The sequence below is a fragment of the Neovison vison genome, chromosome 6 (assembly GCF_020171115.1).
Source record: "Neovison vison isolate M4711 chromosome 6, ASM_NN_V1, whole genome shotgun sequence".
Classification (NCBI taxonomy): domain Eukaryota; kingdom Metazoa; phylum Chordata; class Mammalia; order Carnivora; family Mustelidae; genus Neogale; species Neogale vison.
In genome coordinates this window covers 79,801,573-79,819,712 of record NC_058096.1, presented here as the reverse complement: position 1 = coordinate 79,819,712, position 18,140 = coordinate 79,801,573, and the positions used below count along the sequence as shown (strand labels likewise).

The 18,140-nt window shown below is 40.6% G+C and overlaps 1 protein-coding gene across 2 annotated transcripts in view; it reads right to left on the bottom strand.

Annotated features, from left to right (window-relative positions):
* The window catches only part of ARHGEF26 (Rho guanine nucleotide exchange factor 26), a 125,418-nt gene that overhangs the window by 87,810 nt on the left and 19,468 nt on the right, over positions 1–18,140 (bottom strand). For both annotated transcript variants that reach the window (XM_044251639.1, XM_044251640.1), the window contains 2 exons: positions 9,037–9,093; positions 5,476–5,636 (listed from right to left, as the gene is read on the bottom strand). In XM_044251639.1, coding sequence (XP_044107574.1) covers positions 5,476–5,636; positions 9,037–9,093 — 218 coding nt within the window. The remainder of the gene's footprint in view (positions 1–5,475; positions 5,637–9,036; positions 9,094–18,140) is intronic.

Below are 18,140 nucleotides of genomic sequence, written 5' to 3'. Positions count from 1 at the left end.
CTCCGTGGGTTAAAGCCTCTGCCTTTTGGCTCGGGTCATGATCCCCGGGTCCTGGGATCGAGCCCCACATCAGGCTCTCTGCTCAGTGGGGAGCCTGCTTCCCCTGTCCCTTCTCCGCCTGCCTCCCTGCCTACTTGTGATCTCTGTCAAATAAATAAATAAAATCTTAAAAAAAAAAACAAAAAAAAAAAACAAACTTCTTTGCCTACTGAGTAAGACAAGAGCATCTGTTAACAAAAAACAGTGTCAACAGCCAATATTTAAGGTTCTACAACATGAAGAGTTCCATATTCACTGGCCTAGTTAAATTTAATGTTTTTCTTTTAAAATTTAGTCTTAAAAATTAGTCGGGAAAGACAAAATTCTATCCAAAGTTTCCTGTTAACTCATTAAAGCTTAGAATTTTTAATTACCAAGTAGGAAACACACTTCACAATGCAGATATGCTGTAGCATTATTTGAGTCAAATGTCGGTTTTTGAAATAAAAAGTTATCTCACAGAATAACATGAAAGCATATGCATTAGAACAGTATTTAGTATCACATGATACTTTAATTTCAATATAATCTGATTAAAATCAGGAAAAAGAATCTTCTGAGGGAACAAATGCTGGGTATTATTTTATACGTTTATCATTTTTATTATTTACTCTTCCACGCAAGGCAGAAACTGAAAAGTTTGGCATCAGCTGCTCGTGACAGGTTGGGAACAAATTCAGTTCCTTAGGACACAAAAGCACATTGATGGATATTTTTATTTTACTCTGCAGAAATTGAAGACATCAGAGTTTTAGCTTTAAAATTCCCGCCTAAGGGGCACCTGGGTGGCTCAGTGGGTTGAGCCGCTGCCTTCGGCTCAGGTCATGATCTCAGGATCCTGGGATCGAGTCCCGCATCGGGCTCTCTGCTCAGCAGGGAGCCTGCTTCCTCATCTCTCTCTCTCTCTCTCTGCCTGCCTCTCTGCCTACTTGTGATCTCTCTCTGTCAAATAAATAAATAAAATCTTTAAAAAAATAAAATAAAATTCCTGCCTAAAGAAATATGCTGTTTCAACTTTGCAATGGGAAAAAGAAAAGCATGTTGCAAAGTTCTTTAGCAGACACCTGGGAGGGAAACAAAACTCTTTCTCACCAAGTCCTCAAGACTCCATATTCCAAATACTCCTCAAGTCCTCGCTCTCAGACCCTCCCCCAGTTTCCCTTTGAGTCTGGCTACATTGCTGTCACGTCAAATCTGTCAGCATCTTCACCTCCTCTCTTTCTCTCTCTTTTTTCTCTTTTTAAGGTTTTATTTATTTATTTGAGAGAGAGAGAGAATGAGAGAGAGACAGAGAGAGAACATGAGAGGGGTAAGGAGTGGAGGGAGAAGCAGTCTCCCCACCGAGAAGAGAGCCCGATGCAGGACTCAATCCCGGGACTCCAGGATCATGACCTGAGCTGAAGGCAGTTGCTCAACCAACTGAGCCACCACCAAGGCGCCCCTTCACCTCCTCTCTAATGCAAACACCATGCTGTCGTCATCTGGACCACCAAGGCCATCTCCTACTGGATCACTTAAGGTTTCCACACAGCCTTCAGGAAACCATAAAAACACCTCAGCAGAGCACACAAAGGCCTGTGTCATCTGTTCTAACCCTCTCCTTCAATTCTCACTGGGATCCTTAAGCCCACAATCTCCAGAGCGACTCATACCCGTGCATTTCAGTGACCCATATGGGCTGGAGGATTCCTCTGCACACACGCCGAGGATGTTCCACCAGCCAGCACCCATCCCTGAGGACCAACAGTCACTGTGTGGACGCCATCAGAAATGCTCTAGAACCCAGGCATCTTGCAGAATCAAAGGTTCCACAAGTGTTGACTAAAGTGAGCAATTCTTTATAAAGAAAAGAACTTAGTAGGGACACACCACTGATAAGCACTCACACCCAGTATTAGAATGATCTCGTACACTTTCATATAATGTCTTCTGCTGCTTTCATATGTCTTCTTACACAGAAAGTCTTCTCAGTGTTATTCATCAGCAAGCAGTGAAGACCCTGAGCTACTATAAAGGGGACCAGATGTCACACTGTTGAATCCACAAAGCTGAATATCGAGCGTTTTCTGACCTCACTCTATTCTAAATATCCCATCCCCTCTGGCTACAATTTTTCCTTAGGGGAAAGTACAACAATGAACGTAGTCTTCACTATGCCACCTTGAACAATGCCATGCCAATGCCTCTGTAATCACTAATTTAAAGTTTTTTTTTTTTTTTTTTTTTTGACAGAGAGAGAGAGAGAGGTCACAAGTAGACAGAGAGGCAGGCAGATAGAGAGGAGGAAGCAGGCTCCCTGCTGAGCAGAGAGCCCATGCAGGGCTCCATCCCAGGACCCTGAGATCATGACCTGAGCCGAAGGCAGAGGCTTTAATCCACTGAGCCACCCAGGCGTCCCTGTAATCACTAATTTAAACACCCATCATTTGCTTTATTCAACATTTTATGTGGCATTTTCTTCTGACTGGAAATTCTTTTTGGGGGTAGCACATCAAGTAGTTATCACTTGAGAGTCTCCTGGAGACCAAATGCTCGAAGTTCAGCAAAGAGGCATTACATCATGCGATGAGCTTTGCAGATCTGAGCATTCTGAATTTTTAAAATACTGTGTCTAAAATGAGTATTTGAAACTAAATCGAATAAACTTTTAGAATCTGTTTCTATGATACAGACATCGGATTCTCATGTAGAAGCTGAACATTCTTAGTTGAAATATATTATAACAGAGATCAAGTATCACATAAGGCAGCTATCCAAATTAAAACACTGGGTGGCTCAGTCAATTAAGCATCTGACTCTTGATTTCAGCTCAGGTCACGATCTCAGGGTTCTGAGATCGAGCCCCATGTCAGGCTCCCTGTTCAGCATGGAGTTGGCTGGAGAGTCCCCTCCCATCCTCTCTTTCTCTCTCTCTCTCTGAAATAAATTTTAAAATGTAAAAAAAACCTGCTTTTTAAGTAAAAACAAGGTAAAAATACAAAAGATGTTTCTTTTTTACTTTTTTTTTTTTTAAAGATTTTATTTATTTATTTATTTGAGGGAGAATGAGTGAGAGAGAGCATGAGAGAGGAGAAGGTCAGAGGGAGAAGCAGACTCCCCAAGGAGCTGGGAGCCCCAGGCAGGACTCGATCCTGGAAGTCCAGGATCATGACCTGAGCCAAAGGCAGTTGCTCAACCAACTGAGCCACCCAGGCGCCCTCTTTTTTTATCTTTAAATGGATTTCAAGAATTTTGAGTTTTGTTTTAAAAATAAAAAATATACAAAAATGTCCAGAATACCGTCTTACTATAAGCCTGTATAGAAATGAAAACTTTTTAATAAAATCATAAACAATTTAAATTTTGTAAAAGATTAAAATTAAGATCATAAAATTTTAATCTATAATTTAAATTAGTTATTTCAAGGTTAACCAGGCATGGATTTTTTCAATCCCTATTTGGTAAATACTTCAGGGGGTGAGGGTTAGCAACCTGTTCAAGATCAACCAACTACCAAAAGAAGAAGTGACTGTTCAAGGCCATGCATTCGAGAACCATACTGATGGACAAGCCATGCTGTCAGGGCCCAAAGCCTTAAGGACCCAAGGCAGCCTCTGTTCAAGAACCGTGGTTACGTTACAACGGAATTAATGAAAGGCCTTCTCTGGAGTCATGTGTACACTGTAAGAAGCTGACTGATGCGCACACAATTCAAAGCAATTTCGTAGCGGCAGAAAAACACGCCACTGTGGTTTTTTGAAAACATATTCTCATTAAAATCATGACTTACAGTTTATAGTTATCAAAACAGTAAAAATTCTTCATAGCTGTGTATCTAATACAGAGCTTCATTTCTGTAGATCAACCAAAGTACAAGTTAAAACGAAAGAGACTCCTTCTGAAATCAGAATACATTTCAAAAAGGGACATATCATTGAAGCCTCTTGCTCTGACCTCTTCACGGAGGGAGAAAAGAGATTTTCATTTCTCTTACTGAAACTAGAAAGACTGGTACCAAAAGGACCAGTAGGCTGAACCCAAGAACAACCCAGCTTCTAAACCAGGAATCCCAAGTGGTGGTATGGGCCACCAGTGTTCCCAAAGGCCCAGTGGGTCCGGGTCCTCTGACCATGTATTTTTAAGTATCCATGTCAATATCAAGATTGCCAGTATCTCCTCCTGTAGTAGAAGCTGGCTTCGTGGAAATTTGAAGATCTCGCTGATCTGACCACAAACCCCAGCTCTCTGAAGTAGCCCCAACTGACATATTAACCTGTTTGCCATGAATGTTCTGTCTTGTAAATTCAAAAGGAAGGTCTACCTGCACACGGTGATGGAGCCAGCAGGCAGGAATATGTTATCATTCCTGGCTGCTTGGCTCTGCCCTCATGTGACAAATAAGCAAGGTCCAAATTTGCAAAATACTTCCAGATACTCACCTCTGGGACAGATCCAATTTTCGTGGCCATAGGGCTTGTACAATATGCAGGCCCACCAAGAAAGAAATGAGGCACAAAAGCAAATATTTAAGAGGTACCTTTGCAAGTGAGAAACCTTGAAGCTTAAGCTTCACTGATTATATGGTAAAGGCAACTTTGACCCAATGATATAAAATTGCCAATATTCGACTACTTTGATCTACCAAAATAGCAACTTAGATGGATCACACTGATGGCACAGGGTGCCCATATCGGCTCTGTGGTTCACTCAGAAGAATATAAGAGCTTACTACTGGTATATAAACTGAGATTCCTACACTTAAAACTGAATGAAAATTCACCTCAAATGGTACTTATGGAATGCTAGATAGGGAAAACCTAAGGTAACCATGGTAGTCACTGTAACTACATTTTCAAAATAGTATTTACATAGATGAACAAAAAATATGAAAATGTAAACAAAAATAATTTTTGTATTTGCATACAATGAGTTATTTTAAATACCATGAGTTATTTTCCCTCACAACCAAGGGTTGTTCTATTACCCATGTATTTTTTTTTTTTTTACTTTTATTATGTTAGGTTAGTCACCATACAGTACATAATCAGTTTTTGATGTAGTGTTCCAAGATTCATTGTTTTCAGTGCTCCATGCAGTATGTGCCCTCCTTAAAACCCACCACCAGGCTCACTCATCCCCCTGACCCCTTCCCCTCTAAAACCCAAATAATTTAAAAGGAAGAAGAGGACAAGTGTGAGGAGAAGAGGCAGGGACACAGAAGGAGTGAGAGACCTCAGATGTAACTGTCTGTGGTAACAATTCATTACACACTTGCCATCCGCCTATACATCAACAACCCAAAACATATCTTGAACTTTATTTCAAGGGATCAAGACAAAATCCAACCAAATCAATGAGAGACCTCATATTTCTAAGGGTCTTCCCTTTGAGATAACATAGATGTTTGTTAGTAAGGAAGGTCTCAGCATGACCAAAGGCCAGCTAAGATGAACTTACTTTTTGCTTGCCTCACAGACATCTGTAATGTTGGAGAAAAGATGGTGACTCTCTGTTTTGGTCATTGTATCACTCAGTTCTTTAGAATTTTTAAACATTCGTATCAAAATCTCCAAGCTGAGTAAATAGGAATGTTCAGAGGATATGACTTCAAAGATAGCCTGGTATGAAGGAAAAAGAAATGTATTATTAATTACTGTGATTAAAGAACTAAATGTAGCTTTCATAATTCTCCTATAAAAATAACATATCTTGAAAAGCACAAAAAGATAAGCATGAAGAAAAATGCCTCACCAAACTACTACCTTTTTCATCTAAGGCACATAAACCTCAAGAAATAGAGTCACTGTCCACAGTGTAAAAATGAAAAAGCGAAAGCATTTCGGTGACCTGAGACTGCATCCTGAGGTCATGCTTTGTCGAGGGGTAGAATATATGGAAGGAAAGCTAGAGAACGTCATAAAATCTCACTGTGACATTAATTAACCTTGGAGGTCATCTCTTCAAGGTCTGTTTTCAAAGAATGCTGCTCTGGGACACAAAGGATTTATAGACATCACTTGGAATCCCGAGAACATTTTCACAAAGACATTTCTTTGCTCTCCTCCTAAGCGGGCCCCCCTTCTCTAACCCATATTTTAATCCAACAAATTTGCAGTCAATTATAGCAAAGAGTCTGGGTGTAGCAGAAGAGCCTGACTGTATCTATCCTCAAAAGGTTATCAGGCACAGGAATTTTTTTACATTAAACTCATACAACTGAAAGTGATTCTGTTCATTTAACAAGACACCTGCTCTGCTCCTGTCACTATCTCAAGGAGTGAAGGACCCTCTGCAGAAATGCGTGGTGTCAGGCACACAGTCATTTACCTGATAAGTGTTCATTAATGTTAAAAAGCCTGGGGCACCCGGGTAGCTCAGTAGGTTAAAGCCTCTGTCTTCAGCTCAGGTCATGATCCCAGCGTCCTGGGATCGAGCCCCACATCAAGGCTCTCTATTCAGCGGGGAGCCTGCTTCCCCCTCTCTCTCTGCCTGCCTCTCTGCCTACTTGTGATCTCTGTCAAATAAATGAATAAAATCTTTAAAAAAAAAAAAAAAGATAAAAAGCCAACCCACATATGTAGGCACCAACGCCCTGTGTAAGGAATTCACCTAGCTCCCTAACAGATTCAACTTCAAATCCTCCAAGAAGGCAAAACAGGGATTCCTCTTCAGGCAGGCATGGTCAATACCCTCGCAGGCCGGAGAGTCACATCCTTCCTAGATCTCTTCCTGGTAACACTGTGATCTTCCCCTTAGCCTCCAGGGCTTCTCCCCCCTCAAGCCCTTGGCCCAGAAGGCACAGGAAATTCTTCCCATCAGTCCCAGTGCTATGGCTGAAGCTGGGTGGGGGCAAGCAGGCACAGCCAAGTGGACCCCCTAGCTGCTGGTAAGTGGTCCATATTTTGAAAGTCAGGTTAATGGTGCCAGTCTCAATGTTCATCTCCATTTCAGCATCCACAAGCTTTAAAGGAAGTCTTACTTAAATGTGCTAGTCTAGCCTCAGTCATGTTCCAGGGACTTAAATGACATAATCAACTAATGAGTAAAGGGTAAGAACATGAAGAGTCTCACTTGACCTGTATCTTGTATAATTCTATCCAATAAACACAATTATCCCTGGGAAATGTAGTGCAAACTGAAGAAAACGGTCACTTCCTGACCAAAAACAGTGGATGTCACGTTGTTGATAGTCATGACACCCCGAATGACAAAATATTTTCAAAAGCAAAAGCTTTTGTAATCAAATGCAAAACACTAAGACTTAAACAGAAAGACTGCATGAACTACATAGAACAGATCACATGAAAAAATGATTAAGTAGTAGTTTAATATAATAGATTTAACTGTAATAACCGTTAAAAGCATCCTACAATAGAGCTGTCAACTACTTAAAAGCAAATTGAGTCTAACTTTCTAAAAACAGCTATACAGGAATAGAAAGGAACCATAAAGTTAGATTTGCTGCCGTTATTAGTATTTTCTAATATCACAAATCTGAATATTTCCAAAATATAAAGGAAATAAGTATGCTCAAATAGAAAAGGTTTAAAAGAATACAGGGATTAGGACCCTGGAGTAGCTCTTGAATTGGTCCACAAACATTATTTATGCTGCAGTGTTAACAATGAAGAAAAAAACATACCACCTACTGTGTAAAATTTGGACAAAGATTTTTTTAAGGTGGTATTTAAGGTGGAATACTATATGGTGGGCTGAATGAATGATCTGGATTAATATATATTAACATAGATAAATCCCAAAACGGCTGAGTGGCAAAAGTAAAGAAAAAATATGTTCAGAATCATCACTCATCTACATTTTAATGCTCACATATCCACACAAAAATATGTACATAAATATATGTAATACATAATTTTAAAACACAGATTGAGGGGCGCCTGGGTGGCTCAGTCGATTAAGTGTCTGCCTTTGGCTCAGGTCATGATCTCAGGGACCTGGGATTGAGCCCTGCATAAGGCTCCCTGCTCAGCAGGGTGTCTGCTTCTCCCCCTGCCCCTCCCTGCCACTTGTGCACTCTCTCTCTCTCTCTCCCTCAAATAAATAAATAGAATCTTAAAAAAAAAAAAAACACAGATTGGACAGGTACACATCAATTCATAATTATAGTTGCCTCTGAGGAGGTAAGGAAGGAAATAGCACCAAGGAGAACATAGGACTTCTACTTTACTGAAAGTCTTGTTTTCTTTAAAAAATATGAGGAAAAAATTATAAATGTAATACATTTGTTAATTCTCAGTGATGGGTACACCAATATTATATACTATTCTGTTTTTTTAAACTTAAACAAAAAATGACAGTATAAGTTCCCCTTATTTTTTTGTTATTTCATGCCAATAAAATAAAAATATAGTGCATGTCCTTTGTGCAATTTACAGGCATGTATACACATAAACGTAGTAATATGCAAACAGGAGAAAAGTGTTTTTAGAATTTCACTACCTTATTACAATGAGTAATTTCCCTAAATAGCATTTATTTAAACTTCAAGTTATATAATCCTATTACTATCTGTTTTATTTTTTATTAGGTATACCTTTATTTTGGTTTAGTTTAAGATTTATTGAAATCTTGCAAAGAGGGAACAGAGCTCCTATTTCTTCATCCAGCTTCCCCTAACCAGGGCACATGACATAACCATGGTACATTACATTTTATCTGTAGACAAACGTACATACTTTACTCAGATTTCACCAGTTTTCCCACTAATATCCTGTTTCAATCTGGGATCTAATATCTCTTTCATTTTTCAACGTATTTCTTCCAATTTCAACACCTCGACTAGGGGCTTTGTTGTTTAAGCTAAAATGACATTAAGGTGTTTTAAGTTTTCTTTCCTGGTTCTTAGATGTAGTTTTATTTGACAATGAACACATACCTCTTATGCAAAAAGAACAAAATGAATAAGTTTTCAAAAGAAAACACTGACCCAGTGCACACAGTAGGTGAAAACACTCACTCTTTGGAGCTTTAAAAGTATCTGTTCAGTAGAAAACATACCTCCTGCCTCTTTCTTTCCTCTTGACTAACTGTCTGTGATAATCCATTTCTTTTCACCTAGAGGAAAAAGCAAAATAAAGTTGAGCTCATTTACTTCAACAACTTATTATGTAACACATAACTCCATGCCCTTTGAGAAATGAATTATAGGAAATTATGCAAAATGTGTGAATTCAGCACATATTAATTTGGGGGCCCCTCAAATAATATTTAATCACAATAATAAATTAGCATCAACACAAAAGAACTGCAAAATGTCTAGAACATTATCTCGTCAGGTTGTGCTAATCTGTCCTAGTCTTAGGTCTAGATATTTCTAAAATGCTTATCAAATTAATTTCCCAAACCATAAATGAAGAAATCTAACAATAAAGAAAGTAAAGCCACCCCTCCTGAGAGTTTACTGCCCTGGATCACACATTGAGAAAGCAACTATAACACTATTTTTCACCCAGACTCCATGGAATACCTGTGCTCGCCATAGCAACCCAAGCAAACAGGAAAAAAAGACCCCTTTGTCCCAGTTTCAGCATTCTTTTCAGTACAGCGACAACTGACAAAGAAGAGAACGCCTGGGTGGTTCAGTCCTTTGAACACCAGAAGGACTCTTGATTTCTGCTCAGGTCATGATCTCAGGGTCCTGAGCCCTGTATCAGATTCTGCACTCAGCAGGAGTCTGCTTGAGATTCTCTCTCCCTTTCCCTCTGCCTCCCACACTGGCTCACATGCTCTCTCTCTCTCTCTCTCTCTCAAAATTAATTGATCAATTTGGCAAAGAAGGATGTGAACCTGATAGTCTTTGGAGAAACACCAATACCCACAAGAACCAAGAATACCAGTACCATACTTGGAGTAACACAGTTGGACCACTGGTTGAATCACTGCAAGCTCTACCTAAATTACCACACATTTTTATTTGATTACTGCAGTGCCTACCATTATTCAACATTTTTTTTTAAGATTTTATTCATTTGTGAGAGAGAGAGAGTGCGCATGCACAGACACACAAGCTGGGGGAGGGGCACAGGGAGCAGGGAGCCTGATGTGGTACTCGATTCCAGGACCCTGGCATCATGACCCAATTTGGAGGCAGATGCTTGACCGACTAAGACACCCAGGTGCTGCACATGATTCAGCTTCTAAACCAGAGTGGAGGCTCCATGAACTCCATGAAGGCAGGGTCTGGTGTGTCTTCTGGTATACTTGGCACTGAGTCTGGCACATGAAAGATACTCCTGTTTTTCAGCTGAAGATTAAATTAGCAGAAGGTAAGGCATACATAAAATACTGACCGATTAAATTCTGTGCTTAACAGAACAGCATGAAAGGGGAGAGTCCTCCCCTTTTGTGAGAAACTAGTAACAATAAAATATAACGCAGGTCTTCAAACACTTATAAAAAGCACAGCAATCTGGGCGCCTGGGTGGCTCAGTTGGTTGAGCGTCTGCCTTCAGCTCAGGTCATGGTCCCAGACTTCTGGGATCGAGTCCCCACACCAGGCTCTCAGCTTCAGTGGGGAGTCTGCTTCTCCCTCTGACCTCCCCTCTTGTGCTCTCTCTCACTCTGTCTCTCTCTCTTTCAACATAAATAAATAAAAATCTTTAAAAAAAAAAAAAGGCACAGCGATCTGATATCTACCATCCTCCATTTAAAAATAAATATGCTTCCCATAACAGCTGGAGATTCCTCTTCTTTCTCCTTAGAAATCACATTTCTATGTCAAAATTTTCCTCCAAAATTTCCTAATGTAATTCTATCTGTTAGGGTATCTTGTTAATCACCCTAGCATACCCTGATGCAAAATACATTTTTCAACTCAATTTTCTAAAATTTCCTGTGACTACTGAGCTAAGTATAAAAGAGACTCTTCTGGATTATATGATCACCATGAATATCATTAATAAACTGTGACCAAAATAACACAATAACTTCCGATTTTAATGCATCCATCTCTAAAAGTAAATTTTACTAAGAATGAAAACTCTAGTAAGCTGAGGGGTTGTAGTGGCTTTGTTAAGAGGCTTCATGGAAACCAGGATTTTAAATTGACCCCCCATATCTTGTACCCCAGTGGACTGGCACCTTGGAACAAAGCACGACACTAAGATTTGAGATGGGTAAGAGGAACATCTTTCTTCAGTAAAACTGTAAAAAGGACAAATGTAAGAGGAGACTGGAAAAAAACTCTGGGGTAACACTGAGCAGACGCAGTCTCAGTTTTGGAAAGGAAGATACCCGGAACATAAAGATTGAAAAAATGTATCCTTAAAATGATCCCTGTCCACTTTGCATGGTCTTCATGAATCCCCTGTGGTGTAAACCTTAGTTTGAAGACCGTAGGAGCATAGGGCCCTACATCGTGCTGTCATGGAAATGAGGATATATGATATGGTCTCTAACCTAACTTTCGGAAAAGAACAGAAAGTAGTACAGTAGTGTAGAAAGGGTCCTAAACCAGTGGTAAAATCAGCGATCACTTATGGAACATTTACTGTGTGCCTAAATGTGTGGCAAGTCTTTTTACATCCCCTTTCCCACTGAATCCTACTAAAAACTCACGAAAGTCAATACTATCCTTACCCCAGTTCAGGTGGGGATAATAAGTGAGGCTTAAGGGACACCTGGGTGGCTCAGTTTGTTAAGCAGCTGCCTTCGGCTCAGGTCATGATCCCAGCGTCCTGGGATCAAGTCCCACATCAGGCTCCTTGCTCCGCGGGGAGCCTGCTTCTCCCTCTGACTCTGCCTTCCACTCTGTCTGCCTGTGCTCGCTCTCGCTCTCTCTCTGACAAATAAATAAATAAAATCTTTAAAATAAAAAAAAAAAAAAATAAGTGAGGCTTAAGATCTAAGATCACACAGCTAACAGGCAGTGAGGGAAGGATTTCATCTATGCCTGTCTAACTCCAGAGCCCATACATACTCTCTCTCTAAGGTTTATATACTTCAGAGAAAAAGAGAGTGGGGGCAGAGACAGAGGGAGAAGGAGACAGAGTCCTAAGCAGACTCCCCACTGTGTGCAGAGCCCCATGCAGCGCCTGATCCCATGACCCTGAGACTATGACCTGAGCTGAAAGCAGGAGTCGGAACCCCAGGCAACTGCATCGCTCACGTGCCCCAGGTGGCTGAGGGAGCCCTGTTCTCTGCGAGAGGCACTCCATTGCTAGGGTTGGGCAATCATTAATAAAACACCTTCTAATGCCAGGCCTGTATCAAGTCTCCATATGTTCTTTTTCATCCACCCATACTGTGGAATGTTCTTAGTCTTACCTACCATCCTGACCCGGGGTGAGCCTGTCAGCAAGAGTTCATGGCTAAAAAGGCCTCTTCATCCATTTTAATAAGGGAGGGGACCAGCCAGAAGAATGAAACTGTTCAGAACTACTCCCATTTGGTTAACCCTGAACAGGAATTTCACAGATTTCCTTCCTGACACACAGTCCTGGCAGATTGATACCCAGGCGCCATGCCCACGATCTCTGCAGGTGAGATCACCAGCAAGAATTTCCTTGCACTGGCCTTGTCATCCAGAGTTACTAATGAGTTCAGACCCAGAAATCTTAAGAGAAAGACAATGGGCCATGTGGACTTAGAGACCTACACAAGTGACAGGGAGTTTACTGAGGGATTAAGAGTACTTTATCCCATTAAGAAGAGGAAGGAAAAAAAAAAAATCCCCAGACAAAATAATTTCTTTTTTGAGGGGGGGAAAAAGGTAGTTCTGAAAAAGACAAATTGCTAACTCCCAGAATTATCATATTTCATTAATACTAATACAAACAATGATAAAATACTCCTTTGACCGAAAAGTCATCCATAAGAAACCAGCAACCCATATAAAACTACAGAGACAGAAAAGAAAAAGAAAGGAGCGTTCTTGGATCATAACTACGAACACTGATGTGCAGAACAATGGAGGAGACGGCACGTTGGCTGTGGAGAGTTAGGACAGACCAGCCCCTGCTGGCCGGCTGCCACGCCAGGGCTCCAGGGCCCGTCCTTCTCTCCCGGCCCTTCTGTCCCCTGTACAGGGCAGGCTGGACAGCTTCTCCCTCCTGAGCCAAGAGGAGTCATTACGTCCACCTGAGACTTCTGTCCACATTCAACTCGAAATTAAGTAATACCTGAGAGCAGATGCCTGGATGGAGAAGGTCATGAACAGGCCAGATGCTTTTAGACACTGAGCGGTTTAGAGAAACGAAACCAGAGAAAGAGAGGGGTAGAAGGATACAAAGGAGGGCCCCCAGGGAGGCTGGTGAAAAGGCAGAGAACAGAATATTAGGGTAGAATGAACACAGTGGAGCAAAATATCAAGCAGAGAAAAACAAGGAAGGAAAGGAGGGATGGGGGGGTGGAAAGGGAAGGAAAAAAAAAAAAGGAAACTGTGTGCCAAGTTTTTAATAGTAAATACCTCTAAGGGTACCTGGGTGGCTTAATTGGTTAAGCATCAGCTCTTGATTTCGGTATGATCTCAGGATCCTGAGATCCAGCCCCATGTTGGGCTGTGTGCTAAACCTGAAGCCTGCTGAAGAGTCTCTCTCTGCCCCTCCCCCCTCCTCCCCACCCCCATCCCTGCTCCCAGGCTCACTCACTCTCCAAAAAAAAAAAAAAAAGCAAATACCTCTAGAAATTTTCTAATTCAAAAACAGCAAACCTTATCAGTAAACTTAACTCACTGGAAGGCTCAGGCTTTTTTTTTCTCTCCAAGGGGGGAAAAAAAGCGTGAAAGCATATGTTTACACCTATAATTTTAAAGTTTACCTGCTTTTTGCAGTTTGTACATATTTGCTACGAGAATCTGAAAAATTATCAAGTTTATCACACTTCATCAAGTGTTCCTCTTGTTTCCATGTGTGGAAAAGAAAAAAGAAATAGTACAGCAGTTTCTAACACCTGATTCCTATTTGCTACCTTAAATGAAAAAAGTTAAACTTGTATAGGCTCCTTCTGTATTTTAATAACCTCTATTTCATATTGGCAGCTCTGGTCAACTGGGAACACATGGACGGCCAGAGCAACATGCCTCTAGAGGTCTCTTTGGACTTCACTCAAGCTTTCTTACTCCTCATGGATTTAAATTTTTTACTTAACAATGTCATCAGTGAGTAGAACTGCAGAAGTAGTTTAATGAAGCACTAAGAACTGGATTCAGTTTCGGGTTCTTTTTTTTTTTTTTTTTTTTTTTTTTCAAGATTTTATTTATTTATTTGACAGAGAGAAATCACAAGTAGATGGAGAGGCAGGCAGAGAGAGAGGGAAGCAGGCTCCCTGCTGAGCAGAGAGCCTGATGCGGGACTCGATCCCAGGACCTGAGATCATGACCTGAGCCGAAGGCAGCGGCTTAACCCACTGAGCCACCCAGGCGCCCTCAGTTTCGGGTTCTTGATTCTGTATCACCTAACCAATTCACAAAAGTACTCAAATTCTACCATGGAAGATTCTAGACTCTAAAGAGAAAGTATGATGCATGTTGCTATCTTCAACATTTTAAGTGGATAAAAGTTAATTCAAGTACAACAACAGAACTGAGCCCACATCTAAATAGTTTTAACATAAGTTAAAAATATAAACATATATGTGGCTTATCAAAACAGTGAATGCAGAGAACTCACTAATGCTATAATGGTTTTACATTCATAATTATAGATTATATATATACACACACACTTATATATGTACTGCTGTAATCAGTACTGAAACTGTTCACTCATGATCTTTGTAATGGATATATTTTGCATAACCAAACAGGAGGGAGATTGACAACTGGCTAAACTTAATAAAGAACTGTATAAGATACTTCATCTATGGAAATGATATTGTCTGGTTAGAGCTAAAATTTTTGAAATTGATGAAAGGGTAAACTCCTAAAACATATAAAGCCAGAAGTTAATTATTAGCACTACTCCATCCACAATTCACGCCTGGCTGCTTCTTGATACGTTGCAAGTCTGAGCTTCTTAGAGGACTACCCTATGAGGGAACAGGCAGGTTTTTGACAGTGAATTCCATTCCTGCATTCAGCTCAGCTATAGGATTTTTCACCTTGCAGAGAATTGTGTCAGGACATCCATAAACTTTGCACAGTTATTCCTTGCCTTTGACTTCACTCTCTGGAATAGGTTATGAGCCTGTTCTGTAGGCCCAAACAGAGCCCCAGTACTGACATTTCTACAGAACCTGGGGCTCTGTCTATGGAATAGAGCCAGTCCAGTATCTGGGGAGGGAGCCAACATTAATGACACCAGTCTCTGGGTCGAGCAGATGACCATTTTCTGTGGGGTATATTCTCAGGCCCTCTGTGAGCTGATACCTTTTCTAGATCAGGTGGGTGGCACACTCCTTCCATGTTTCCCCACCAGTCAGGGAAACCAGAATGGGAGGGCCCCAAAAGACTGACCATCCCAAAAGGCTCCGAAACATAGCTAGTTAAAAATTAGATCAGATATTTATAATCCAAGATCACTCCGGCTCCATAAATCACTAATGTACACAGAATACTCAATTTGAGCTAAGACCTTTAAACTTGCTGAAGTTTACCCACTTGCTGAAATCAGTTGGTTATTTATGCTTTCTGGTGATTCCCTATTCCCAGGCTTTTGTTCTCAAGAGTTCAAAAGTGGTAAGGGAATGAATTGCCAAGCAAAATTATACCATGAGACACAATCACTCCAAGGTCCTTTCTATAGACTTAATACAACCCACATAGTCCCTGAATTACAAATGAGCTAGAGTCCTTTCACTGCAAATAACATGGGAACAGCCACTCTCCAAGAGTATGTCTGAAGTTCCTAAAATGAAAAATCTGCCAGAATCTAGAAACAGTGTCCTTGTAACCAGGCCTGTAGGCTCTCTCCGGGCCCACTCAACCATGGCAGGAGATCCTGAGACATCACTCCTAAGCTATGAGCTGCCTTGGGACAGGAGTCTAAAGGATCAGAGATCTGTGTCACCAAAGATCAAATAAATGAGATCAAGAGGAGGACAGTATCATACTTTCAGGAAGGGATGGGTAAATAGATAAAATACTCTTTAAAAAAAAATGGAGAGGTAGAAGACAATGTCCCATTTAATAAAATCATTTAAAAAATATCTCAACTACTGTGCCAGGGATCCCCTAATTTGTTTGTTCTAAAAACTGATCCCCTCTTTGATCTATAATAATAGATCTTTCATAATAATTCTGCAATCCTCGCCAAAGTTCTTGGATCTTAAGAAGCAGCCAGCCCTCTCGGCCTCCTGGAGGTAACCTCAGGTCTGCTAAACCAATGGCAAACTCAGATAGGGCAGGCTGGGGCTTGAGGCTTTTGCTCCCCTATGCCCTGCATCACCTTCTACAGACAGAGCCAGGATTCCTAAATGAACCCAAATTATTTCAATACAGATAGGAGGCTGAGAGTACAAACCACAAGCAGACAGGTAATTAAAAGTACAAGAATAAACTGTTGTCCTTTGTACAATTTAGGAGATAAGCATGCATTACTTCATTGTAATCAGCCCTCTCTATGGCTAGAGCTAGCTCTCCATATCAGCCAATTCCTGACACAGAGTTCTTGCCAGTCTTTCATTTATTTATTTTTCAAACTACCCCTGCTTCAAATGCTTACCATGCAGCAGAACCTTTTAGCAGCCCCACAAGGAAGCTGGCAGTATCCCTGCTCTACAGATAAAACACAGAGTCACGGAAGAGTTAAAGCATTAGCCCTACCTACTAAGTAGTAAAACTGGGGCTCCAACCCAGGCCTGCCTGCTCCCCCGCCAGAGACTGTGAGCTCTTAACCACCCGGCAGGACTGCCTTTTAATACTTGTGAATTGCGATCTGCAGCTATTCTTCCCCTAAACTGTGGCCCTCCTCCTGAATACCCCAGACACTTCATCTCCCACTGGGTTCCCAGCTTCTGCTACTGTGAAAGCTAAACTGTCCGTGGGGTGCCCTGGGATTTAACCCGTTCCTTAGTCCTGACCTTACTCCTGCTAAGCACATTTCTCTCTTTCACTTGTGGCTCTTACCGGCCTCATTCCCCTGTGGGGCTACTGAGCCCAGACTCCAACGTACTCACCCTCTCCCCCTCCAGATAAGCAAGAGAAGCAGCTTTCCTTTATCTATCAACAATTAAAGAGAAGAAAATGAAGTTAGGAAAGGCATGAAAAGCTAATGACATGGAGTGAAAAGGATGAAAAGGAAACCGGCTTTAGAAGAGATAGACAGTTCTCTACAAGTATTTAATAAAAGATGAGCAGTTTTAAAAAGTGGAACACTTAATAAAATACGGAGGAGCAGTGTTAATAGTGGTTCACAGGGGAAGAGATTGGGAATGGTGGTAAAACCAAAGCAGATTTCAGTCTTAACTGGTGTGTTTAATGTTGTAGTAAGGACAACCTATCTGTTTTACTTGTGTAATTCAAAAAAGATTGTTTTAAAGAATTTAATCACCTTTAAATTAAGGGTTTTAAATTGAAAACTGAATAGGGAGTTGGGTAAAAGAACCTAACACCCACTTATTTGATGAAATACAATATGGGTTTTAAAAAGTTCTTATGAAGAAAGTTTAATGACATGAACAGTCACTTCACAACATGGGTAAGAGAAAAAAAGATGTGTTATAAAACACCAGGTTTAATGGCATGAAAGGATATTTACAACACTGCTAAGGGGAAAATATGTGTAATAAGACAATATTATATTATTGAATTTTTGCTTAAAAAAACCTCCATATGTACACACATTAAAAAAAAAAAAAAAACCTCTATACACACACACACGCACACACACACACTCTTGTCTGAAAAGCTCTATACCAAAATGTCAACAGTGATGGGGAAAGGAAGAAATTTCAACTAATTTTTATTTTATTCTTTATGTTTATTGGTAACTATTTTTGCTTAGTAAACATGTCTCGGCTTTGTAATCAAAGCCTCATTTTTAATAAAAACTAAAATAGGTTTCAAAGTCCTTTCTCAAGAAAGGAATAAAGCAAGCAGGGCAAACACATGGAATTGTTTAAACATGGCAATAATACCTGCATTTCTTTGTTGTTGTCCACAAGGAAAGCTACAGACATGGCAGGTGACCACCAGCAGAAAAAGGAAGTAAAGCAGGGAAAGGGAG